General features: G+C 43.7%; 1 protein-coding gene across 2 annotated transcripts in view; it reads left to right on the top strand.

The window, feature by feature from the left end:
* Window positions 1–26772, top strand: part of SUSD4 (sushi domain containing 4) — a 103087-nt gene that overhangs the window by 23262 nt on the left and 53053 nt on the right. For both annotated transcript variants that reach the window (XM_073556412.1, XM_073556411.1), the window contains exon 2: window positions 18010–18219. In XM_073556412.1, the coding sequence (XP_073412513.1) occupies window positions 18010–18219 (210 nt within the window). The remainder of the gene's footprint in view (window positions 1–18009; window positions 18220–26772) is intronic.

The raw sequence follows: 26772 nt of genomic DNA, 5'->3' as shown, positions 1-26772 counted from the left end.
TTTACTCTTTTTGCAGTCACATGCAGCACAAAGGATCTAAAAGGCAAAGATGCAAAATGTTTAATGAAACCCAATTGCGAAAAATGTTGTTTTTTTAGCACCAAATACATTGATTTAGGTGCTGGCTGAAGTGGCACGTCATACACCTGCTGTCGTGCCCGCCCCTCCACATATATCATTGCAACAGTACTCATAGTAAGAGATCTTTGCTCCCTCTTACATATTTTGTTTCTGCTTTTTGCCACAATTGCAGGAGAACACAGCTAAAAAAGCACAGAGCTGTAAGCATGACCTTACCATCTAGAGAGGGTCCTGGCATTGGGTGGGCAGCGCAGGAGCTCTGAAAACACCCAGTTTTTTCTGGGGGTTGTAGAAATCTGTGCCCCTTTTGCACTCCATTCTGCAATGTAACATCTCCAGTGCTGGGGCCCCTTCTAGAACTGATTTTTATTGGCTAACTTTACCATAACAGAAATCAATCTGCAACTGAGCTACTGAGCATGTGCGACCACTGGCGCTGGACACAGATGTTCATTCTAATAAGGAGTCAAAAGAAAAGCACAGGGAGGGAACATAACAAGTACAGTGCCTTGCGAAAGTATTCGGCCCCCTGGAACTTTTCAACCGTTTCCCACATATCATGCTTCAAGCATAAAAATACCAAATGTAAATTTTTGGTGAAGAATCAACAAGTGGGACACAACTGTGAAGTTGAACGAAATTTATTGGTAATTTTAAATTTTTGTGGAAATTCAAAAACTGAAAAGTGGGGTGTGCAATATTATTTGGCCCCTTTAACTTAATACTTTGTTGCGCCACCTTTTCCTGTGATTACAGCTGCAAGTCGCTTGGGGTATGTCTCTATCAATTTTGTACATCGAGAGACTGAAATTCTTGCCCATTCTTCCTTGGCAAACAGCTCGCGCTCAGTGAGGTTGGATGGAGATCGTTTGTGAACAGCAGTTTTCAGCTCTTTCCACAGATTCTCAATTGGATTCAGATTTGGACTTTGACTTGGCCATTCTAACACCTGGATACATTTATTTGTGAACCATTCCATTGTAGATTTTGCTTTATGTTTAGGATCATTGTCTTGTTGAAAGACAAATCTCCGTCCCAGTCTCAGGTCTTTTGCAGACTCCAACAGGTTTTCTTCAAGAATGGTCCTGTATTTGGCTCCATCCATCTTCCCATCAATTTTAACCATCTTCCCTGTCCCTGATGAAGAAAAGCAGGCCCAAACCATGTGCTGCCACCACCATGTTTGACAGTGGGGATGGTGTGTTCAGGGTGATGAGCTGTGTTGCCTTACCCCAAACATATCATTTGGCATTGTTGCCAAAAAGTTCGATTTTGGTTTAATCTGACCAGAGCACCTTCTTCCACATGTTTGGTGTGTCTCCCAGGTGGCTTGTTGCAAACTTTAAGCGACACTTTTTATTGATATCTTTGAGAAATGGCTTTCTTCTTGCCACTCTTCCATAAAGGCCAGATTTGTGCAGAGTACAACTGATTGTTGTCCTATGGACAGACTGTCCCACCGCAGCTGTAGATCTCTGCAGTTCATCCAGACCCTTGGCTGCATCTCTGACCAGTCTTCTCCTTGTTTGAGATGAAAGTTTAGAGGGACGGCCGGGTCTTTATTAGATTTGCAGTGGTATGATACTCCTTCCATTTCAATATGATCGCTTGCACAGTGCTCCTTGGGATGTTTAAAGTTTTGGAAATCATTTTGTATCCAAATCTGGCTTTAAACCTCTCCACAACAGTATCACGGACCTGCCTGTTGTGTTCCTTGGTCTTCATGATGCTCTCTGAGACTATCACAGAGCAGGTGCATTTATACAGAGACTTGATTACACACAGGTGGATTATATTTATCATCATTAGTCATTTAGGACAACATTGGATTATTCAGAGATCCACAATGTACTCGTACTTCTGGACTTCTGGAGTGAGTTTGCTGCACTGAAAGTAAAGGGGCCAAATAATATTGCACGCCCCACTTTTCAGTTTTTGAATTTCCACAAAAATTTAAAATAACCAATAGATTTCGATCAACTTCACAATTGTGTCCCACTTGTTGTTGATTCTTCACCAAAAATTTACATTTGGTATCTCTTTATGTTTGAAGCATGATATGTGGGAAAAGGTTGAAAAGTTCCAGGAGACCGAATAGTTTCGCAAGGCACTGTATATAACAGCAATATTTACATACAGAAGCATTATTTTTAAATGATCCTAAATGGAAAAAAAATGTTATATTTGCTCTGATCTAACAGAGAAGTGTAATATGAATTCATGGGACTACCTCTTTAATGACTTATATTATGTAGAGCACTGTGGAAACTTGCATTTAAGAGGCTAGACGGAAAAAAAATAATGGCTTTGGTATGCTATGTGACCCTAGTAGATCATTTTGACTAATTATTAAAATTTGCTTTGCGTGTACTTTTAAATCCTGTTTTCTGATCCGCTGGTTGGTTCACGTTGTTCCTTTCCTGTATGGAATCTGCAGTTAACCATTGTAATGTGAAATCTGCCCAGTAAGACGCAGACTCCGCTGCTTGGAGGCGTCAAGTTGATTTTTCAACATGGAATTACAGAGTGAAAGGGTCTCAGCTGGCGGAGAATTTACTTTGCCTCATCAGAGCGCGAGCCCCCCCCCAGTCCGCAGTGCTGAGAGGTTTCGTGCGCAGACGCCCTAGGGTGAAACATCAGCTTCTGACTTATCATCCCTCTGCCCCGTGAGCCATGCTTTATAGAGTAAATCTAATATCTGAGCTCATATCCATATAATAGCTCAATGTGCACACGTGTGTAAAAGAATCACAAGGGCTACAACATTAGGAAAGCTATCGGATGCAAATTTTGGTTCTTCTTCCATCCAAGCACTTTCTCTCCATGCTTGCCAGCCAAGCTGGCGTGGCTCTTCCTCTTGCCCCACGTGCTCTGATCCAATCATAAGTCTACCTCTTTTTTAATGCTTCCCCCCTATGTTGTTTCATTGAAATAGATTTCGAAACTGCAGCTGCATCCCCCTCCTCCCCGCCTCCATATTTACTATTTATTGTATTGCACTACATAGATTACTTTTGGGGCTGCAGAAAGGGAAAGAAGGAACTAAGAGCATCTGTAGGATGATGATACTTGCCCTTATATCCTTATGCACAATGTTTTATGTAAAAAATATTAAGGGATGAGCAAATCTTTTGAATTATGAATTTGCCTGCTTCTTCAAATTTTTCCCCAAAATTCAATTTGCAGAAGATCACAAATACGGCAAAGCCTTGATTTGCCCTGAAAAGAGGTGTGTAGCCATCTCATTAGTCACTTTTCAAGCTCTTTGAAGCAAACACAGCCTTAGTAATATCGTTGCCTCAACATATATGGCTATGGGTACATGGGTGGTAGCTGTTTTTGACTGCTGCACTTTCTCACACACGCACACACACACACACACACACACACACACACACACACACAATCTGTAATGTCTATTCAGTGTTTTATGGCTTTTAATTATCTCTGCTAAGCTATGAACTGTGATGTCCTTGCAATATTGAGATTCACTAAAAAGTGGCTGCTGCATTCTCCACCTTGGCTTTTATACAGGCTATGCTAGCCACTCCTGATTGGTTGTGCAATACCATGTGATGTGTTAGCTGCAAGGCATTATGAGGAATCCCAGGCGGCCACAGCTGACGTCTTGTGATTTTTCTCTCGCTCATGAAATCCTCTGCTTTTTGTAAACTGATGTTGAACTTTTTTTTTTTTTTTTTGCAATTCCCACAAATTAAATCATAAATTGTTCAATTTTTCCGGGTGCAGGAAATTTCCTCTAATTCTACGTGAATTCGATTTACATTACATTTCCATTAAATCGATTGACTCATCTCTGAAAAATATGCTTGACATGGTTGACTTGGAAAGAAATATTTTTTTTTCATATGTCAAGGGTAGCCTCAAGAGTACGGGTGAAAATAAGCAACTTTTGTAATACATCTTATCAGAAAGATTTGCTTCTTTTTCTACCAAAATTGATCAGGCGTTATCAAAATTCTCAATTTTGAGGTAAGATCTGTATTCAGTGAAGTTATCTCTATGATAAATTAAATTACAGAGTTGCTTATTTTCACCTGTACTCTTCATTTATTAAATAAAAATTAAAACGACGGTTACTCTTTAAGTTGATGAAAACAGCTGATCCAAAGCAGCAGAACAACCAGCAAAGCACAAGAGGCAAGAAGAAATCTTGGACATTTGTAATGAAGACTTTTTAGAAAGTTGCTGGTTTCATGTCCTGGGGCATTAGAGTTTATATTGCTGTTTAGCTTATACTTTGCAGAGTGGATTATTATCTCTATACTGTGACATCCAATTTTACATTATCCCTCCACTGTATAATCACAGTGAGCAGTATACCTAGACATTGACATCACTGTATTGATTTTTGTATTGTGACATTGGTGTGTGCATTATGTCTGTACTGTGACATCACTGTTATTATCTCTATACTGTGTTTATTTTCCCTGTACCCTGACATCACTCTCATTAATTCTATAAATTACCTATGGTGATTTGACAAATGATAGAATATTGACTTTCTACAGCCACCACTAGAGGGAGCTCACCACATGTGGACGTATACAGCTAGTAATGTACTTTGGGAGATCTGTGTATGTCTGTTGTATTCAGTGAGCTCCCCCTAGTGGCAGATGCAGGGAGCCATAAGGAGAGCTGTCTTTCCCCTTCCCACAGCTGAATCCTTACAGTGTGCTACTTGTCTGGCGGACTATGTCACCTTACATACAGAATAATAAGAGGCCAGCTGTGTCGAAGGTTGCACGAAATATATGTCAATCTGATATTGCAGCACTGGTTTGTGCCTCAGGTTTTCTCATTATTGGCCACCCGCTTTGAGCATATCTCCATGCTTAATCCTGAAGCCCCCGAGCCTGTGCACTGTAACATTCAGCATAATAATGCGCTCATTACTTTATTTTTCTTCTCCGCCGCTGCCGCGTCCATTCATCTTCCAGCAGACACCTAGGTGACTCTGCGGATTGTGTTCATCATTTATAATACGGCCGTGCAGCCAGAGCTGAGCAGTAACGGACATTACAGGGAAGATAATAAGCAGGAGGAAGTGTTCATTAAATCCTCGCTTTATTGCATTTTATAGTATACAGTATATTGAGTAACTTTTTTTTTTACTTTGCTTCACTTTATTGATGTTTTCTTATCAAAAGTAACATTCTATTCCAGTAATTTACCACTCCGCTGTCAATCATGGCATCTAACAACGGAACCGTGAAAAGGGCGGTCCAAAGCTAACATTCCCTCTATGCTTCCCCTTTGATGACACTTCATTTGAAAATCCCCAGTGCATGCAAGACATCATCAGGGAGTAGAAGCAGCGGTCACTGCTGCAGCCTGTGTACCCATCCCTGAAACAAAACATCATGAGTGACGCCCATTTCAGGGGCTGGATAAATCCCGGCTCTACTGAGCATGCATTGGTAGTCAATTCTGATGTATGACAGTAGGATCTTGTCACTGTGCAATATTCTTGTAATGCACAGTGACAGTGCGCTACCTCGCCTGCTGTGATGACAATAGAGCGCACTGTCAGTGCACATTGTAAGGAGATAAACTGGCATGCCAGAAAAGCAGAGAACAGACCCACCGCAAAGCTAATTTCACTTTCCTTCTTATTTAACTTAATCTTTCTTTCAGGCTTTTTCTCAAAATGTAAAGCTATCACCTATCCACGGGTGGGAGTATGATCCTTGTGACTAACACTGACCCCCAAGAAATACCCTGTATCTGTTTTAGTAGATAAATGTAGTCCCCATTATATAAAAAATTCTAGAATGTGTACCTCTATTATTCCTGCCGGTGACAGGTACTCTTTAATAGGGCTGTCTTCAAGAACGTAATACCTTCTATAAAAACCGTCAACCTGCGCTCCCCTAATTCGCCTCCTGGAGCCTGCAGAGACCTTTAAATGATCAATGCACGTTCATAAAACTTGATCTCATATGATAATGTGTTAAAAAGACAATTTGCAAGTCACTTTATAAAATATGTAGTCTCACCCCCTAAAAAATCACTGAACAGTCCCGGACACTGGGTGTCTCCCTTCTGTGTAACGTGCTTGCTACTGCCTGTTGTCACATGTTATCTGACTCTAGTGCTGAGATACCAAGATGGTTTATAACAAGTGGGGGTGGATCTTTTTTGTCTCTGTACAGGAAGTGGGGAGTGAGTAACTGTGTCTCTACAGGAGATAGTGGCGGGTCTTTTTCTCTGTACAGGAAGTGGCAACGGGTCATTGTCTCTCTACAGGAAGTGGGGGCAGGACTTTGTCTCTACAGGAAGTAGGGGTGGGTCTTCATACAGGAAGTGGAAATGGGGCATTTGTCTCTACAGGAAGTAGTGTGTCCTTGTCTACAGGAAGTGGGGGTGGGTCCTTGTCTATCTACAGTAAGTAGTGGTGGGTGTTTGCCTCTGTACAGAAAGTGGCAACGAGTCATTGTCTCTCTACAGGAAGTGGGGGCAGGACTTTGTCTCTACAGGAAGTAGGGGTGGGTCTTCATACAGGAAGTGGAAATGGGGTATTTGTCTCTACAGGAAGTAGTGTGTCCTTGTCTACAGGAAGTGGGGGTGGGTCCTTGTCTATCTACAGGAAGCAGTGGTGGGTGTTTGCCTCTGTACAGAAAGTGGCAACGGGTCATTGTCTGTCTACAAGAAGTGGCAACGGGTCATTGTCTCTACAGGAAGTGGCAATGGGTCATTGTCTCTACAGGAAGTGGGGGCAAGTCTTTGTCTCACTATAGGAAGTGGCAACGGGTCATTGTCTCTCTACAGGAAGTGAAGGTGGGTCATTGTCTCTCTATGGGAAGTAGTGGTGGGTCTTTGTCTCTGTACAGGAAGTGGCAACGGGTCATTGTCTCTACAAGAAGTGGCAATGGGTCATTGTCTCTACAGGAAGTGGCAATGGGTCATTGTCTCTACAGGAAGTGGGGGCAGGATTTTGTCTCTCTACAGGAAGTGGGGGTGGGTCTTTGTACAGGAAGTGGGAGTGGGTCATTGTTTCTCTACAGGAAGTAGCGGCGGGTCTTTGTCTCTACAGGAAGTGGCAACGGGTCATTGTCTCTACAGGGAGTGGCAACGGGTCATTGTCTCTCTACAGGAAGATGGGGCAGGACTTTGTCTCTCTACAGGAAGTGGGGGTGGGTCTTTGTACAGGAAGTGGGAGGCGGTCATTGTCTCTCTACAGGAAGTAGTGGCGGGTCTTTGTCTATCTACAGGAAGTGGAGGCATGCCTTTGTCTCTCAACAGGAATTGAGGCTGGTCTTTGTATCTACAGGAAGTGGGGGCGTGAATTTTTCGCTCTACAGGAAGTGAGGGCGGATCTCTGTCTCTACAGGAAGTGGGGGCGGATTTCTCTACACAGGAAGTGAGGCGGAGCTATGTCTACAGGAAGTTAGTCAGATGTCTATTTCTCTGCAGGAAGTGGGGGTGAGGGCAGGTCTGTGTCTCTACAGGAAGTAGGGGTGGGTATTTATTTCTACAGGAAGTAGGCAGGGCTTTGTCTACCTTTAAGAACTGGTGCAGGTCTATGTCTTTCTACAGGAAATGGGGGCATCTTTTTGCCTCTCTACTGGAAGTCGGCAGGTGTTTGTCTCCGGAACTGGGGCTGGTCATGGTCATTATGTGGGAAGTAGTGACAAATATTTGTCTTTTTTTGTGGAATGGTTCTTTATTTTTCTTCTCCTGTTCTCTTGTCTGTCAAAGTGGATACAGGTGTAAGAGACAAGGAAGGCAAGCCATTGGACAGTGTCAGAATCAGTGCCTAAAGGGAAACTAAGGAAAAGAAGCTCCAGCCCCTATAGTGCTGGCAGAAAGCTGATAAAGAAAAAACTGAAAAAGAGTAGGTAAAAAGTTACAGACCCTGAGGATATGGACAATTCCTAGACATATTAGACTGATATGTGAACGGAAAATAATATGTACCAGCCATTAAATCCTATTTTCTCCCTAGAGTTCCCACAATGCAGTTTTGCGGTGGAGATAATATACTGGAGTGCAGTAATGAGCCGCTTCCTCTCCTCTTGCTTTACGGTCCCACTTCAGATCTATTATAGGAAATTAATTACTCAGGAGCGTGATGCATAATCCCGGCTTATACTGAAGCTTGTGATGGAAATAAATGTGTGGAAATAGAGATGCGTCCCTTAATGCTACACGTGGGCCCCGGCTGCACCAGAGCAGAACTGTTTGGCAGGTTTCGGCCATTATATGTAGAAAACCACAATTCCTTAAAGTGGACATCCGACATGTCGTATTTTCTGTGCGTAAGGCCAGAATCAAATGTTAAGATTACAGTGTTGCATCGCTTCTAATCACTGACAATGGGGTCCGTCAGTGACCCAAGACCATCGCAGAAACCTCCATTGCTGCTAGATTACATGTGACCTTGCCTTAAAAAACACATAGTAGAAAGGCAAACTCTCCGGTCAGAAGTGAGCTCACTGATAGGTTCTCAGTTGGCTCATTCTGCAGCAAGCAGTAGGCAGTGGAACACAAGGGCTGTAGGAGGCAAAAAGAGCAAACGTTTTAATAAAACTCAACTGCAAAATGGATTTTTTTTTTAGCCCCAAATACATGCATTCAGCTGACCCCATTAAATATGATGTAACCTTCCAGTTCTAGGCAGTAGATGCATCTCAGTCCAATATTGAACTTCGCATTAGGACAGTGTTGTAATATTTTACTCTAAACCTCATTATTCAGCTCCTTGTACATCCATTAATCACTGCTCCGTGAGCACGACTTCATTATTTGGAGGGGGTGCAGAAAACGGAGACTAATCCGTGCCCCCCTGTAGATCATTGACTGAATGGCTGGGATTTGTGCTGGATGTTTCTCCTGAGACTTCTCCCATCTGATTCCATTCGGATAAGGCACCGTTACTGTTTAATAACCTGCAGGTAATATCGGAGCGCAGATTTATGGTCCGGGCAGGGCGCTCCGAATGAGTCTTTTCTTTAGTGCTCCGTTTGCTTCTTTTAGTAAAGGAAAACTGCTGAGATATGTCAAGCGAGCATCGTAGCATAATTTGGCGTCGTCAGTAAACGGAACGTTATTGTCACCTTGGGCGTCCCGACGCTTCCTATTAATATTGGCGTTAAAGGAGCATGGCTGCTTGTTTGTTGCTCATTATTCACTTCCAATGGTGAAATCTTGAAGTTCTGCATTCTGCAAAATGGGAACGTGATATCAGTGGAATCTTCTTCTTTCTCCTCCTGGAGTAATCTCTTACTCTCATTTCATGGGTAAAATGTGTATTCAGTGAATAAATCTAAAACTGATTGCATTACAGATATGCATGGAATACATCGTACATGGCGTAGCTCCTGCAGGATATTGCTGCATCTCATACATAGATCTCCCCCAGAGACCAGGGAGTGAATGGCGCTGCATACAGAGCCTTAGCTATACAAATTGTGCTACAATCCTGAGTTATCTAGGCCTCCATCAGTACAATGGAATGGACATTCAACCTCTGTCCCCTGTTGATTCTGTCCCAATCTACATGGCAAAGCTCCAAAAAGCACAAAGCGTATTTTGAACCTTCTAGTGGCCAGTATGAAAACCTCTGACCATGTCCCTATCTACACATCAAAGCTGAAAAGTGAGCTTATACACAGCATCATTGTATCTTGAGTACTCTAGTGACCAGTATGAAAAACTCTGAACTTGTCCCAATCTACACATCAAAGCTGAAAAGTGAGCTTATACACAGCATCATTGTATCTTGAGTCCTCTAGTAACCAGTATGAAAAACTCTGAACTTGTCCCAGTCTACACAGCAAAGCAAAAAATGAGCTTATACAGAGTATCATTGTATCTTGAGTCCTCTAGTGGCCAGTATGAAAACCTCTGACCATGTCCCAATCTACACAGCAAAGCAAAAAATGAGCTTATACAGAGCATCATTGTATCTTGAGTCCTCCAGTGACCAGTATGAAAAACTCTGAACTTGTCCCAATCTACACAGCAAAGCAAAAAATGAGCTTATACAGAGCATCATTGTATCTTGAGTCCTCTAGTGGCCAGTATGAAAACCTCTGACCATGTCCCAATCTACACAGCAAAGCAAAAAATGAGCTTATACAGAGCATCATTGTATCTTGAGTCCTCTAGTGACCAGTATGAAAAACTCTGAACTTGTCCCAATCTACACAGCAAAGCAAAAAATGAGCTTCAAGATGCCTCATTGTGTCTTGAACCCTCTAGTGGCCAGTATGAATATCTCATGAATTGTGGTATGTGAGACTCTTTCACCCGGGGCCCACGAAAACATGGAGCCGGCCCTGACCATATCCCAATCCAAACATCAAAGCTGAAAAGTGAGCTGTAGGAAGTAGGAATCGTCAGCATGTTGTGAGCTCTCTGGTGGCCAGTATGAAAACCTGTGACTCTGTCCCAGTCTACACGGCAAAGCTGAAAATTGAAGAACGCATCCTTTATTGGCCAGTATTAAAACTTGATGGAATTTCAGCACCTATTGATAACAGGAGCTCTGTAAGAAGCCGTGAGAATGACAAATTATGGGATCATCGTTTCTTCTGGGCTTGAGGAACCCTATGGAGTTGGGTCCAGGTTCAGCCTGTAGTTGCTATTTTTCTTATATGCTCATCCTTCTAATCTGTATTCCTTGGCAGAACATGCAGAAGATAATATGGCAGACTCAAAGCTTCCAGCCAATACAAAGCTGCATGGGACATTCCTGATGCCAGTTACATAATGTTTCATGCTGTGGCGTTGGCATTGATTAAGGGCTATTGTCTAGTAAGCAGGGCCCCGCTGATTTCCCATAACTTGGTCTCCTGCAGCAGACTTCCAGCTTACAATGCAGAATTTCTTCCCTTATTGTCTTGTTTCTGCAACTTATAAATCTGTTGTGGATGCAGAATGTTATGGCCAAATAAGCAGAAGAGACGTCTCAGTTCTGTAGAATTTAGAAAATGCTACTTTTTTATATCTGCATTGTTTAACTAAACAGACCTTCTGGTAATGGACATTTTCCATTTAAGGGGATAGACTTAGAAGAGCAGGGTCTCATATTCTGAATCCCCATCTATTAGCCAGGACAGAGCTCATCTACAAAGGGGATCTCTACTTTGGAGGTCCCAAGGTGACATAGACAATCCCATGATTTCTAAGAGAACTATGTAATCCTCCATTTCTCCTCAGATGGCGCTGTAGGAAATTTGTCCACTCGATTCTGGCCTCGATCATGGAATACAGATGATTTTTGGAAATCTTGGTAACAGGATACTCTGTAATCAATTTATTGTTTGAGATTCTACTAATAAAAAGGGAATTATCGAAATATCTACCCATATAAAAGAAATCAGGCATAGATTGTGACTGCCCAGTCTTAATTACATCTTATTAGCACAAATCCTTAACCAAGCTTCTACTTGGGGGTGAAGTTACTATATGTGACAATATGTCATGATATTAGCTATCTGATCTGTTAAAGATGAGAATGAGCTGAAAAGATTGATATATAGGTTTATGGGGAAAAAAAATCTGTAAAATTTGTAATTTATTATGCCTATTCATCCTCATTCTAGGAGTCCAGTGGGTGTTTCTGCTAACACATGTAAAGCTATGAGTATGAGTATGGAGCGCCCACTGGACTCTTAAGAGTAAGGCTCATATGGTGAAGTCGTTCCTTCAAGGTTCTTGTGGGCACAAGCATCATGGGCATGGGTGCAGTAGGCAGTTGAGGTACACAAGAAACCAGTAGCAGAGGTATGGAGACCACAGGTGGATAGGAGACTGGGAACAGGTAGCAGAGTTCCTGGAAAATGCAGGCAGACAAGAGACTCTGAACAGGTAGCATATATCACGGAGAGTGGAGACCATGGGCGGACAGGAGACCAGGAACAGGTAGCAGAGGTCCTGGAGACTGCAGGCAGACAGGACACTGGGAAAAGGTAGCAGATGTCCTGGAGACCGTTAGCAGACAGGAGTCCGGGAAGCAGAGGTCCTGGAGAACGCAGGTGGACAGGAGACTGGGAACGGGTAGCAGAGGTCCTGGAGAACGCGGGCAGACAGGAGACTGGGAACGGGTAGCAGAGGTCCTGGAGAACGCGGGTGGACAGGAGACCGGGAACGGGTAGCAGAGGTCCTGGAGAAAGTGGGTGGACAGGAAACCAGGAACGGGTAGCAGAGGTCCTGGAGACAACAGGCAGACAGAAGACCGGGTATGGGTAGCAGAGGTCCTGGAGACCACAAGTAGACAGGAGCTCACAAACAAGTAGAAGAGTCCTGGAGACCACAGGTAAACAGGAGACTGGGAGCAGATAGCAGAGGTCCTGGAGACCACAAGCAGACAGGAGACCAGGAACAGGTAGCAGAGGTCCTGGAGAACGCGGGTGGACTGGAGACCGGGAACGGGTAGCAGAGGTCCTGGAGAAAGTGGGTGGACAATAAACCAGGAACAAGTAGCAGAGGTCCTGGAGACAACTGGCAGACAGAAGACTGGGTATGGGTAGCAGATGTCCTGGAGACTGCAGTCAGACAGGAGCTCACAAACAAGTAGAAGAGTCCTGGAGACCGCAGGTAAACAGGAGACTGGGAGCAGATAGCAGAGGTCCTGGAGACCACAGCGGACAGGAGACCAGGAACAGGTAGCAGAGGTCCTGGAGACCACAGGTGAACAGGACTCTGAAGCAGCTAAAAAGTCATAATACCAAGACACAGGTGTGTGTCTTGGTAGGCCTTACATAGATCCAGGGAGATTATCACATGGGATCTCGCATGGCCATCTACAAAGCCTGATGTGGAGCACAACAGAGTTCAGTGGACTGGGGTGAAGAGAGCAAAGCCCGGATCCGGGAGATGTGCGCAACATTAAGAATAGAAAGAGCAGAAATTTACATTAATAAATTACAATGTATATTGAATCTTCCGCTCTATAACATACCACCAAAATATCAGACATCTTTTTCAATTTACCAAAATTCTCTTCAAGGAATTTTTTCAAAAAACAACAACAAACTTGTAAAAGAAAAAAAAGAAAAGGAAAAATGCTGAATTCTTTTTGTTTCACCCACTGATATACTCATGACTATTTTTTCCCCACATTTCTCCCTGATGCAAAATTTTTCTGAAATAAAGTTATTCTTTTGTCCAAAAATATACAAGTTCTTATGGCCGGCAGCCGTCATTCCCTTGCGACACGCATAGGGGATTTAGCTGGAGTGTTGGTGATGAGGATTAATAGGTTCTTTTGCTCGATTTTACTGAGTGATCCGAATCTCGACAAGAATGCAGAGAACTGCAGTAGCATTGTCGTCTGCAAATAGCGCCACACTTGTCTGCAGGTCGTGTGTGGTATTGCAGCTCCAATATTATACGCAAGCCGATATAATTTCCGTTTCCTTCTGTCGTGAAGCATCAGCAGGTAGATGATTTACTGTGTGTAGCTATTTATTACGAGGCCTTGAAGGGCCGGAGCGCGTTGTCAGAGCCGATCAATACTCTGTTATTGGAAATGCCTTTCTTTTCAGTCAACAGAATGCTGTCATTGGGGAAATCTCGCCTTTCATGCTGCGCCTCCTTCACTACTCGATGATTGTTCAAACACAGAGATAGAGCGAAGCGTCGAGGGATTTGGCTGCAAATACGACTCTGGAGGATTGATGAAGCTGCGAGGCATCTCGTAAACGACAGCTCCAATTACGCGGAGTTTATGGAAGAGCCCTTTAAGTAGCAATTATAAGCTGTATGTGGACCTCAGGGCACGGAAAATAATTTCTGGGGTTAGGAAGAGGGTGCCACGACATTTGCCACTAGGGCTGGGTGCCACCAGCCACTTTGCCCCAGTGATGTATCTGTACCTGGTATCGGTGCTCTTTGTTGTTTCCTTACTTGATTTGATGGATTCCTATAATGCCTGAAACGCGTCAGGTGTTGAAGTTTTTAACTTTTTTGGACTTTTAACTTGATTCAATAAACTTACGTTTTTATCCAGTTGGTTGTGCCCGAAACTACCGTCGTTTTTTCCCTATGTCAGCTGCAATCACCCGCTGGTTTTTAATTACAGCAACGGATCCATCTATACTACCAGTGTGAACATCTCCAACCTTCCCCCTCTCCCCTACCTCCTCCTATGTTGGAAGCCAGTTCTCCATGCAATGACTCCTGGTTCAGCTTGTGCTTATACACAGCAGCCAATCAGAGCACACAGAGCTGTGACGGACTAGTAAAACTAGCCAATGAAGAGACAGGGGGTGTGACTCAGACCACCGCAGACTCCGTAAGACAATGCAGCTCAGCTGAAGTCACTGACCGTAGCCGCGCACTAATGAACCAGGCAACTAAATATTTACTAATGGAAATATAAGTAGCGGGAAAGGATTACTATTGGGATAAGTAACTGGTGTAACTAGGATTGTGGCTCGAATATAGATAGGTAGCACCATTGCTGCACAGCAGGCATTAAACTGTGCCACATTGTATCTGCTCAGTGACAGAATTGGGGAAAGGATTAGGAGACATGTAATTGAGGGGTCTTTATAATTTTACCCTCTAGTCCAAAAATCCCCAAAATTCTCCTTGTTGGTCAATAGTTTATATAGTTAGTTATCTAAAATCCACCATAATATTTTCCTTACAGACATGGAGGAGAACATGAGCGGCCACACAGAGCCCAGACCCCAATAGAATTTGTGATCCTGGCCTCCCCCCAACATCAGTATCTGACCTCACAAATGATCTTCTGGACGAAGGGGCAAAATTTGCCAAAGTTTTGTAGAAATTCTGCAGAGGGTCTGAGTCCATATTAATGTCTATGGGTGAAGAATGGGAGGTGAGAAAAGCTCCTGAAGGCGAATGTGGAGGGGGCACATACTTTTTCCTTATATTGTATGTATAATGGATGGTTGCACCTATGTACTGTATGCTGTATTGTGTTTACAATTGTGCTCAAAAGTTTACATACCCAGCATAATTTTTTGCTTTCTTGGCCTTTTTTCAGAGATTGTGAATGATAACACCAAACACATCTCCAAAACATCAGCGATCCACCTCGGTGCTTTACAGTAGGAATGGTGTTCCTTTCATCATAGGCCTTGTTGACCTCTCTCCAAATGTAACGTTTATGGTTGTGGCCAAAAAGTTCAATTTTGGTCTCATCACTTCAAATTTCCTTGTTCCAAAAGTTTTGAGGCTTGTCTCTGTGCTGATTTGCATTTTGTAAGTGAGATACTTTGTGACTTGACCATGCAGCCTATTTTGTTTCAAGTGGCTCCTTATTGTGCATCTTGAAACAGCCACACCGTTAGTTTTCAGAGAGTCCAGTATTTCAGCTGATGTTATTTGTGGGTTTTTCTTTGCATCCCGAACAATTTTCCTGGCAGTTGTGGACGACATTTTTGTTGGTCTACCTGACCATGGTTTTGTTTTTACAGAGCCCCTGATTTTCCATTTGTTAATCACAGTTTGAAAGCTGCTGACTGGCATTATCAATTCCTTGGATATCTTTTTGTATCCCTTTCCTGTTTTATACAGTTCAACTACCTTTTCCTGTAGATCAGTTGACAGTTCTTTTGCTTTCCCCATGACTCACAATCCAGAAACATCAGTGGCTGGATGAAACATGCAAGAGTCTGTCTGGATCCCAGAAACTCACTCCGCTTTTATGCACACACACTGATTACAAGCAAACAGGTCACAGGTGAGGATGTTACCTTTAGCAGCCATTCAAACCCATTTGTGTCAACTGCTGTGCATGTTATCAGGCGAAAATCACCAGGGTATATAAACTTTTGATCAGGGTCATTTGGATGTTTTGGGTTGTCATTATCATTTAAAAGAGAAAACACAGTAGTCTGACAATAAATGGCTTCACCCAACCACTAACCATGAGTGTTATCATTCATATTCTCTGAAAAAAGGCCGCGAAAGCAAAAATTCTGCAGGGATATGTAAACTTTTGAGCTCAACTGTATATGATGGGTTTATCTTGTATATATTTATGATCCTCCAGAGTCATTTCTGTTTTACATCTTCTCGTCCCTGGAGAGTATCATTGCGGCTGACATTTCCGTGTTCGTTCCCACATGTAATCCGCCGTCCTCCTCCCGCTTTTGCGTTTACGCCGCTGCATATTTCCAACCTGCACGAGATGCACAAGTGCACAGACAGGGCTGCAGCCCATCACAGCCGCCGCGTCCTGTGCAGTCGGGGCTTTCTGCCGTCTGATCATTGTATCAGTGCAGCAGACGGAGAAGAGGAGGAGGCCCAGCGCGACATTCATCATTATATCAGATCGTGGTCACATGCGAACAGTAAAGAAAATCGATTCCTTTATCCAACGCCGCCGTCAATTCTTCCCATTTCAGTCAAGACAATTAAAAAAATATATTTTTCTCTTGAAGTCAATGTTGGCATTTTTTGGGCGACGTCTCCATGAGTTGGATCACAAAAAAGTTGGGCTTTTTCCGATTGAAGTAAAAATTTCCATTTTTGCCCCTCCTTGAAAATGTTTGTATTTTGCCCTCTGTACAAGATTATTGGGCTACTCGGAGTGTAGGAAACATTACCCTGGACACGCCTATTCACCCCTATGGGAGAATGTAGTGGGCGTGATCTGTGCAGGGGGAGAAGGAGGTGAGCTGTGACTATCACCCATTATAAATCCTGTGTTATCTACTGTATATTGAAGTGTTATCAGTCATTGTACAGGAGGAGGAGGTGAGCTGTGACATCACGTACTGTATTGTGAATGGTGAATCCAGTGTTATCTACTGTATATACAGCTGTTAATAGTCATTGTACAGGAGGGGGAGGAGGTAAGCTGTGACATCACCTATTGCGAATGGTGGATCCTGTGTTCTCTACTGTTTATAGAGGTGTTATCAGTCATTGTACAGGAGGAGGTGAGCTGTGATATAATTTTACTGTATTGTGAATGGTGAATCCAGTGTTATCTACTGTATATACAGCTGTTAACAGTCATTGTACAGGAGGGGGAGGAGGTAAGCTGTGACATCACCTATTGCGAATGGTGGATCCTGTGTTATCTACTGTATATAGAGGTGTTATCAGTCATTGTACAAGAGGAGGAGGAGGTGAGCTGTGACATCACCTATTGTGAATGGTGGATACTGTATTATCTACTGTCCAAAAACGAATATATTCAGCTCACCTTTTTTTACATGTCACGTTGGAGGCAGTTCTTTGATGAAGGTGCTAGGAAATGTCACAAGCTGACATAAATGCAAAGATCCAAATATTCCAGCACATCTTCTTACTTAAAAATAGAATCTCTATTAAGAAATGTTCATTAAAAATCCAAAAGCAGGATACAGGTTAAAAAAACATGGTAAAGACAGGCATTTACCCGTATCAACTCAACAAAGTAAATGCCTGTCTTTACCATGGTTTTTTAACCTGTATCCTGCTTTTGGATTTTCAATGAACATTTCTTAATAAAGATTCTATTTTTAAGTAAGAAGATGTGCTGGAATATTTGGATCTTTGTGTTATCTACTGTATATATTGGTGTTATCAGTCATTGTACAGAAGGAGGGATGAGGTGAGCTGTGACATCACCTGTTTTAAATGGTGGATCATGGGTTACCAAAAGTATAAAGGTTATGTAGCGGTATTATAATACTGTCTGTGATGATAATGAAACTGCTGAGAAGTGAGCAGAACAGTAAGCATCAGCCCTTATCGGGTCTCCTCCCCACGTGTCGCAGAGCATGCCGTCTACACTCTTATTTCTTACAGAAGTTATTAGGTTGTTTCCTTGGTCACGATGGCTGCTCCTATAATCAAGCAGAGAGAATGAAAATATACAATCCAAAAATAAAGCAATTAGAAACAACAAGTACATTTCTTATACAGGCTTTTCTTTCCCTCTCTTACATTCTGTTGTAATTTCAATCTTTTTTTTAATCTTTTTTTTGTTAGGATTTGATGATATCAGCTCCTGCCCTGTACTGGACGTTCCAGAAAATGGATACAGGACTCAGATCAAGAGCGTCTCTGAAATCGCCATTGTCCGCTTCCACTGTCAGAATGGATATAGACTCAAGGGTCCTTTGAAGAAGACGTGCGTGCTGCTCAATAACGGCTCGCTGTCATGGCGGCCGAGCGACACACCAGTGTGCCTAGAACAAGGTGAGACCAGAAGCCTTCATTGCAGACTCCTACGCTTACAGGTATCATTAATGTGAGTGATACATTCTGCCTCCACGTCACCGTCTTCACTGAATTCTGAGCACAATCACAGAATTTTTAGATAAGAGAGAAAGACGTGTACTGCCATCATCAACCTCCAGCTCTTTACATGCGCCCACACAGAAATAGCGCTATAAGTGAAGCTACTTAGTGTTCCCACCCACTGAGGTACCCGTCACCACACAGAGTGACGCTCCACACCGCCCCTCAACACGGTACGATGCCCCCAGCACAGTATGAAGCCCCCACATACAATATGATGGCTCCCAAGCTCAGTGTGATGCCCTCACAGATCTCCCCACACAGTATGATACCCCCAGAAGAGTATGTGTCCCCTACACACAATATGATGGCTCCCAAGCTCAGTGTGATGCCCCCACAGATCTCCCAACACAGTATGATGCCCCCAGAAGAGTATGAGTCCCCTACACACAATATGATGGCTCCCAAGCTCAGTGTGATGCCCCCACAGATCTCCCCACACAGTATGATGCCCCCAGAAGAGTATGAGTCCCCCACACACAATATGATGGCTCCCAAGCTCAGTGTGATGCCCCCACAGATCTCCCCACACAGTATGATGCCCCCAGAATAGTATGAGTCCCCCACACACAATATGATGGCTCCCAAGCTCAGTGTGATGCCCCCACAGATCTCCCCACACAGTATGATGCCCCCAGAATAGTATGAGTCCCCTACACACAATATGATGGCTCCCAAGCTCAGTGTGATGCCCTCACAGATCTCCCCACACAGTATGATGCCCCCAGAATAGTATGAGTCCCCTACACACAATATGATGGCTCCCAAGCTCAGTGTGATGCCCTCACAGATCTCCCCACACAGTATGATGCCCCCAGAATAGTATGAGTCCCCTACACACAATATGATGGCTCCCGAGCTCAGTGTGATGCCCCCACAGATCTCCCCACACAGTATGATGCCCCCAGAATAGTATGAGTCCCCTACACACAATATGATGGCTCCCAAACTCAGTGTGATGCCCCCACAGATCTCCCCACACAGTATTATGCCCCCAGAAGAGTATGAGTCCCCCACACACAATATGATGGCTCCCAAGCTCAGTGTGATGCCCCCACAGATCTCCCCACACAGTATGATGCCCCCGGAAGAGTATGAGTCCCCTACACACAATATGATGGCTCCAAAGCTCAGTGTGATGCCCCCACAGATCTCCCCACACAGTATGATGCCCCCGGAAGAGTATGAGTCCCCTACACACAATATGATGGCTCCCAAGCTCAGTGTGATGCCCCCACAGATCTCCCCACACAGTATGATGCCCCCGGAAGAGTATGAGTCCCCTACACACAATATGATGGCTCCCAAGCTCAGTGTGATGCCCCCACAGATCTCCCAACACAGTATGATGCCCCCGGAAGAGTATGAGTCCCCCAGACAAAATATGATGGCTCCCAAGCTCAGTGTGATGCCCCCACAGATCTCCCCACACAGTATGATGCCCCCGGAAGAGTATGAGTCCCCCACACACAATATGATGGCTCCTAAGCTCAGTGTGATGCCCCCACAGATCTCCCAACACAGTATGATGCCCCCAGAATAGTATGAGTCCCCTACACACAATATGATGGCTCCCGAGCTCAGTTTGATGCCCGAATGACAGTGCCCACCACACAGTATAGGCCCCCAACACCGTAGGACGCTCCCACAGTTCTTCGCTCTTAGTGTAGTGCCCCCATAGTGCCCTTTAACCAAATGTTATGTCCCCACAGACTACCTTACACAATATGTCTCCCACATCTTCATGCCCCCACAGTGCCCCACCACAGTATGGTGCCTCCATAGTGCCGCAAACACAGTATGATTCCCCCACTGTGTCATCTAACATACCATGATTCCCCGCTTTCCTCTCAATCATAATATGATTCCCCCAAACAGTTTGAGGCCCCCCACACAGAATAATGCTTTTACAGTGCTCCTCCCCACCACCAACACCACACACACAGTATGATGCCCCGACCCTCGTTCCCAGAAAAGTGCATGAATTTTCAGATACAATCCCAAGAAACGTAATTTATATAAACCCCACCAAAAAGTGGACATTCAAGCTCTTTTTTGGTTTGTTTCTGGTGGAGTTGGGGGTCGTTCCCAGTTAGACTTGGTGTGTAGCCAGGAGAGTACTTGGGTTAGGTCTTAAATGTCTCTATTCTGCCAGCACCACTGTTTGTAAGTATGTATAACTAGTGATTAACTGAGATGGAAGGTAACCAGAGGTGCCTGCACCCCATAGCAAACTTTTGCATGAGATTTACCCCCATACTTCCTTTTATACCCTGGGTGTCTCCCCTGATGTAGGTCCCAAGATCAGAAATATCAGAAAAAGTCATGAAGTTGTGCCACGTCCAAATGTCCTGTGTGTGTGAGACATCACAGCCAACTGGATGGTGGCCAAAGCACAGTATTGCCCCTTTGCGATTCGGTGGCTTTGAATTTGGACTTTTCACAACTTTTTAGAAAGCATTTCCCTAAACCCCGAACTATGTGAGACTTCAGGACTTTACCAGCTGGAGCTCCACTGGGACACGTCAGGAGACACCTAAACCACGGAGAGACTCAAACCAATGTTAGGAAGTTTGCTTTCAGTTCTGTTTACATTCCGGTCGACCCCTATTGGCACGTTGGGTCGACCTCTGCTATGAGCATCACCCATGTTCTCTGGTCCTATAGGGGTACTGCTCTTATAAAACATTCCAAACAATTAAAAAAAAAACTTCCACAAACTCCGCATAGACTGAACTGTGGCCTCCACACCTTCCACAGCCGCTAATGGGAGAGTTCTGCCGCATTAATCTTAATTAAGTTTAAATAGACTTTAATTAGAAACATGTATTATCTCCGCTGTGATCTCCTACCAAATCCAAGGGAAATTTGCATTCTATTATCTTGTGAGGAAAATAATGTTCTCCCCGTGTCAAAAAAAGGAAAATAGGTTTTATTGATCAGAGAATAAAACAGAACAATAACGTAACCCGAGCCCCATGGTCTAAAAATATCTATAATCACAAGGAGAAATCTTGCTTACCATGGATAGATAAAGAGATACATCCATTTAGTAATAGTGCCCCCATTGTGCCTCCATATAGTAATAGTGCCCCCATTGTGCCTCCATATAGTAATAGTGTCCTCATTGTGCCTCCATATAGTAATAGTGCCCCCATTGTGCCTCCATATAGTAATAGTGCCCCCATTGTGCCTCCATATAGTAATAGTGCCCCCATTGTGCCTCCATATAGTAATAGTGCCCCCATTGTGCCTTCATATAGTAATAGTGCCCCCATTGTGCCTCCATATAGTAATAGTACCCCCATTGTGCCTCCATATAGTAATAGTACCCCCATTGTGCCTCCATATAGTATTAGTGCCCCCATTGTGTCTCCATATAGTAATAGTGCCCCCATTGTGCCTCCATATAGTATTAGTGCCCCCATTGTGCCTCCATATAGTAATAGTGCCCCCATTGTACCTCCATATAGTAATAGTGCCCCCATTGTGCCTTCATATAGTAATAGTGCCCCCATTGTGCCGCCATATAGTAATAGTGCCCCCATTGTGCCTCCATATAGTAATAGTGCCCCCATTGTGCCGCCATATAGTATTAGTGCCCCCATTGTGCCTCCATATAGTAATAGTGCTGCCTCTATGCATTCATTTAGTAATTGTGCCCCCATATAGTAATAGTGTCCTTGCTGTGTAGAAATAGTGCCTCCTTTTGCTTCCATTTAGAAGTAACACCCCCTGGATGCCTCAATGTGGTGAGAGTACTCCTTCCTAGGGCTTCACACAGTAATAGGGTCCTCTCTGTGCCTCCATATATGATAGCTGCCCTCCTTATGCCTCCATATATTAACAGCACCTACTTTTGCCTGCATATAGTAATAGTGACCTCTCTGTGTCTCCAAATCGTAGTAGTACCCCTTTCTGTGGCACTGTATAGTAATAATACCTTCCATTGTGCCTCCCTTATCATAACTGTACTCCCATTGTGCTTCCATATAGTCATAGCACCCCTTTCTGCCTCCATACAGTAATAATACTCCTTCTTCTTCATATAGTAAGAGTACCCTCTCTTTGCCTCCACATAGTAATGATGCCCCGTCGATTCCTCCATATAATAATGATGCCCCATGGGTTCCTCCATATAGTATTAGTGGCCCCCTCTGTGCCTCCATATAGTATTAGTGCCCCCTCTGTGCCTCCATATAGTTATATTGTCCCCTATATTCTTCTATATAGTAATGTTGCCCCAATTGTGCCTCCATATAGTTATAGTGCCCCCTTGTATGCCTCCATATAGTAATAGTGCCCCCATTGTGCCTCCATATAGTAATAGTGCCCCCATTGTGCCTCCATATAGTATTAGTGCCCCCATTGTGCCTCCATATAGTAATAGTACCCCCATTGTGCCTCCATATAGTAATAGTACCCCCATTGTGCCTCCATATAGTAATAGTACCCCCATTGTGCCTCCATATAGTAATAGTACCCCCATTGTGCCTCCATATAGTTATAGTGCCCCCTTGTATGCCTACATATAATAATTGTGGCCTCATTTTGCCTCCTTATAGTAATTATGCCCGCATTGTGCCTCTGTATAGTAATTGTGCCCCACTGTGACCCAATATGCTAATAATGCCCCCTCTGTGCCTCCACGTAGTAATAGTGCCCCCTCCTTGACAGCCCTGCTTACTAGTCTAGGCCCCACAATGGGAAGCTGGAGGACTCAGAGTAAATGACATGACCTGACTGGCTAACAAGCATGTAGAGTTTATTTGTGGGAATAAATGGCAATCGGCGGGGGCACCGCGTGCCTATAACGTCCGGGCCCTCAGCTCTTGGGCCCCATAGCCGTCACATGACCATCTTTCTGATCATTGCTCGGTGGCCTCTCAGCCTAGACAGTGCTGTTACACTGATTTTCCTATTTCTGCTCCCTGCTGTCACATCACCAGGCTCATATCTATGTAAAGGCGAGATTACAGAAGCGGGGCTTATAAATAATCATTCACAAAGGGGAACCAATCCAATTAAATTCTATTCCGGCGCATTACCTGCGTGACCGAGCCGAGGATCACATCTGAGAACGGAGTGAACTTTCTGCAGATTATATTATCATGTTATCCACGCGCTGCAGCAGCAAATGGTCCCTCAGTCACCGCCAAGGAAAAGCCTGTAAATATCAGCAAAATCACAGAAATCTGTAAAGAGCTTAGGTGCAAGTATATAGAGATGACGTCTACAGTAGATAGAGGAATAACGCTACATCTGGTCACTACATGACTTGTATTTTCCCTTTTTTACCAGTTTTCCCATCTGCAGGCTACATCTCTAATTTTCAGTTGTCTCTGACCCTTTTACTATAATGTCTCTGATACACAACACCACACAGATATGAGGGGTTCCTACTCGCCTGTCTCTGTCTAGCACGTCTAGAAGTTGCAGGAGCTTGAAGGACATTACACAACAGTACTAAGCAGTGTAATTGTGAATCCATCACTGTGGAGTGCTAAAACACATAGGGGACAAAGCACAGCAGTACTGAGCAGAGTAACTGTTAATCCAAAACTGAGGATGAGAATAAACACTTACTAGAAAACAGCAGCAGGACCTGAGTCTCTGATTCTCTCAGCCATGAACGATATTATAGAGAATTAGTGGGCAGTGCAGATGTGAATTCAGCTCTGAGATAACAATAAACACTTGCTAGAAAGCAGCAGCCGGAGCTGACTCTCTGCTTCTGTCACTCATGGAAGATATTACAAATCATTACCGAGCATTGTAGATGTGAATTCAGCTCAGGGATAAGAATAAACACTTACTAGAAAGCAGCATGATCTGAATATCTGCTTCTCTCAGCTATGAAATACATTATACAGCATTAATGAGCAGTTCAGATGTGAATTCAGCTCTGGGATAAGAATAAACACTTACTAGAAAGCAGCAGGATCTGAATATCTGCTTCTCTCAGCTATGAAATACATTATACAGCATTAATGAGCAGTTCAGATGTGAATTCAGCTCTGGGATAAGAATAAACACTTACTAAAAAGCAGCAGGAGCTAAGTCTCTGTTTCTATTACTCATGGAAAACATTATAAAGCATTACTGAGCAGTGTAGATGTGAATTCAGCTCTGGGATAAGAATAAACACTTACTAGAAAGCGGTATGATCTGAATATCTGCTTCTCTCAGCTGTGAAATACATTATACAGCATTAATGAGCAGTTCAGATGTGAATTCAGCTCTGGGATAGATTAAACACTTACTAAAAAGCAGCAGGAGCTAAGTCTCTGTTTCTATTACTCATGGAAAACATTATAAAGCATTACTGAGCAGTGTAGATGTGAATTCAGCTCTGGGATAAGAATAAACACTTACTAGAAAAGCAGCAGGATCTGACTCTGCTTCTCTCACCCTTGAAATACATTATCCAGCAGTAGTGAGCAGTGCAGATGCGAATTCAGCTCTGAGATGAGAATAAACACTTACTAGAAAGCAGCAGTAGGATTTGACTCTACTTCTCTCACTCCGGTCATTCCTCTTTTTTTACATGGACTTAAAAAGGAAGCTATAAACAAAGCCGTCAGTTGTGCATGGCACCAGCAGAAATAGCCAGACTGAAGCCATGGGACGCGGGCACAATCAATCACTCCATTTTCATCCAAGGATCTCCATTCTGTTGCTATGCAATGGACAAGTAATAATTAATATAGCCGATAGACTCTGAAGAAGGTCAACTCTGCGATATCCATATTTTTTTTTTTATCCATTTCTTCAAAACGCTTTATGAATCCTTCTGCCGTGCCGCCGAGTCTCAACTAGGGGATTACGCATTGTACCCAGACATTGAGACCGCGGGGACTGCGGAGACATCCGACTCTTAGCACAATCAGATTCACGCTGTCGTGTCTCGGAATTAGCGAAAGTCGTTTTCATCCGTCCAGTCATCCGATGGAGGGATTATCATCGTCGGAACGCTGTAATTAGCATGTAAAGTATCCGCGGACTCTAATCACTGTCTGCTAATCTGAGGATTCAGTACCGCGCACAAGCTTTCATTCTTCTTGTGACACCGGAACAATGCGGTGAATCAACAGGTTAAATTAACTCGTGGGGGGGGGGCCCAATTTTCTTTACCGTTAACCCCTTCCTCCCTGATGTGATACCGAAAATTGGAAATTTATCACTTCTTCATAGGGGAGGTGATAACATGTTAATCATTGAGAGTGCGACACTAGATCTCCCCCGATCCCAAGGATGGTGCACTGACATGTCATGTTATGATGGATGGGTTTTCGTTAATTGTCGACAGGACTTCTGGAAACTGATGAGTACAGCGGCTACCGGTATGTTCATTGTCTATAGACAACGCGACACCCTCGCCGATCAGTTGTTCCCGGTGTCGGCCGCGACTGCACAGCGCACCTCCGTCAACTGTATACGGGGTACGGCACATCTCCCACCTATTCAAATCAACAGGGGGCGGATGTGCAGTACGCAGCCATTATTCCATCCACGGAGCTGTGCTGTGCAGTTCTGGTCGATGCCGACACCGGGAACAGCTGATCCGCGGGGATGTTGAATGTCACATCCCTACCGATCAGACATTGATGACCTATCCTAAAGGATACGCCATCAATGTTAAAGTCCTGGACAACCCCTATAATTTAAAGGGATTTTCCTCTTTGAGGAAAGGAGACCCAAAATTCTCTTATATACCTAAGAACAGGTGCTCACCCTCCCCAGGTCCAGTCCTAACTTACCACTGCTGTCCAAGCTTTGGTTGCAACGGTGATGCGTTCCATCGATGTGACGTCACTGCTTCACACCAGACACCGTGCAGCGGCAGGGAGTCAGGACTGGACCTGGGAAGGGTGGGCACCTGCCCTGTTTGTTATTTTAGGTATACAAGAGCTTTTGGGACCATTTTCCTTAAAGTCAAAAACCCCTTTAAAAATATTAATATATTGACACTATTTTATAATGTATTTTTAATAAAATAATACAATTTTATTATATTAAGTTAATAAATAAACATCAAATGCAAAACAAAAACTAAACTGAAATGTTTGTTGGATTATATTCGTCATCCCTTTGGGCCCACAGAATGACACCAGTTTATTTTTTGAATTATTAGTTTTGCCCCATGAATATGGCAGCAGATTTAACGGAAAATCCTACGAGCTTCTCGTAAGAAAACCGTGAAATAATTTCATGTGCAAATTGAAGTCACGGTGGAAAAGTCTCCAGGCCCGGAGGAAAAGTTATCAGCCCCCTCTACACAATAACTGAGAAATGACATTTATTTTTTAGAATTCTTACCGGCTGGACGCCTAAGTAAGATTGCGTGCTGAAGTTTAGCAAAGCTGAGAAATAATACTTGACGGATTATTTTTCAGCTTCTCTCATTTCTGTTTAGATGTGTGACAAAGTAAATATGGAGAGAAAGAAGCA

The sequence above is a fragment of the Dendrobates tinctorius genome, unplaced genomic scaffold (genome assembly GCF_039654945.1).
Source record: "Dendrobates tinctorius isolate UK_male_01 unplaced genomic scaffold, ASM3965494v1 ptg000232l, whole genome shotgun sequence".
Classification (NCBI taxonomy): Eukaryota; Metazoa; Chordata; class Amphibia; order Anura; family Dendrobatidae; genus Dendrobates; species Dendrobates tinctorius.
This window is presented reverse-complemented; position numbering and strand designations above follow the sequence as displayed.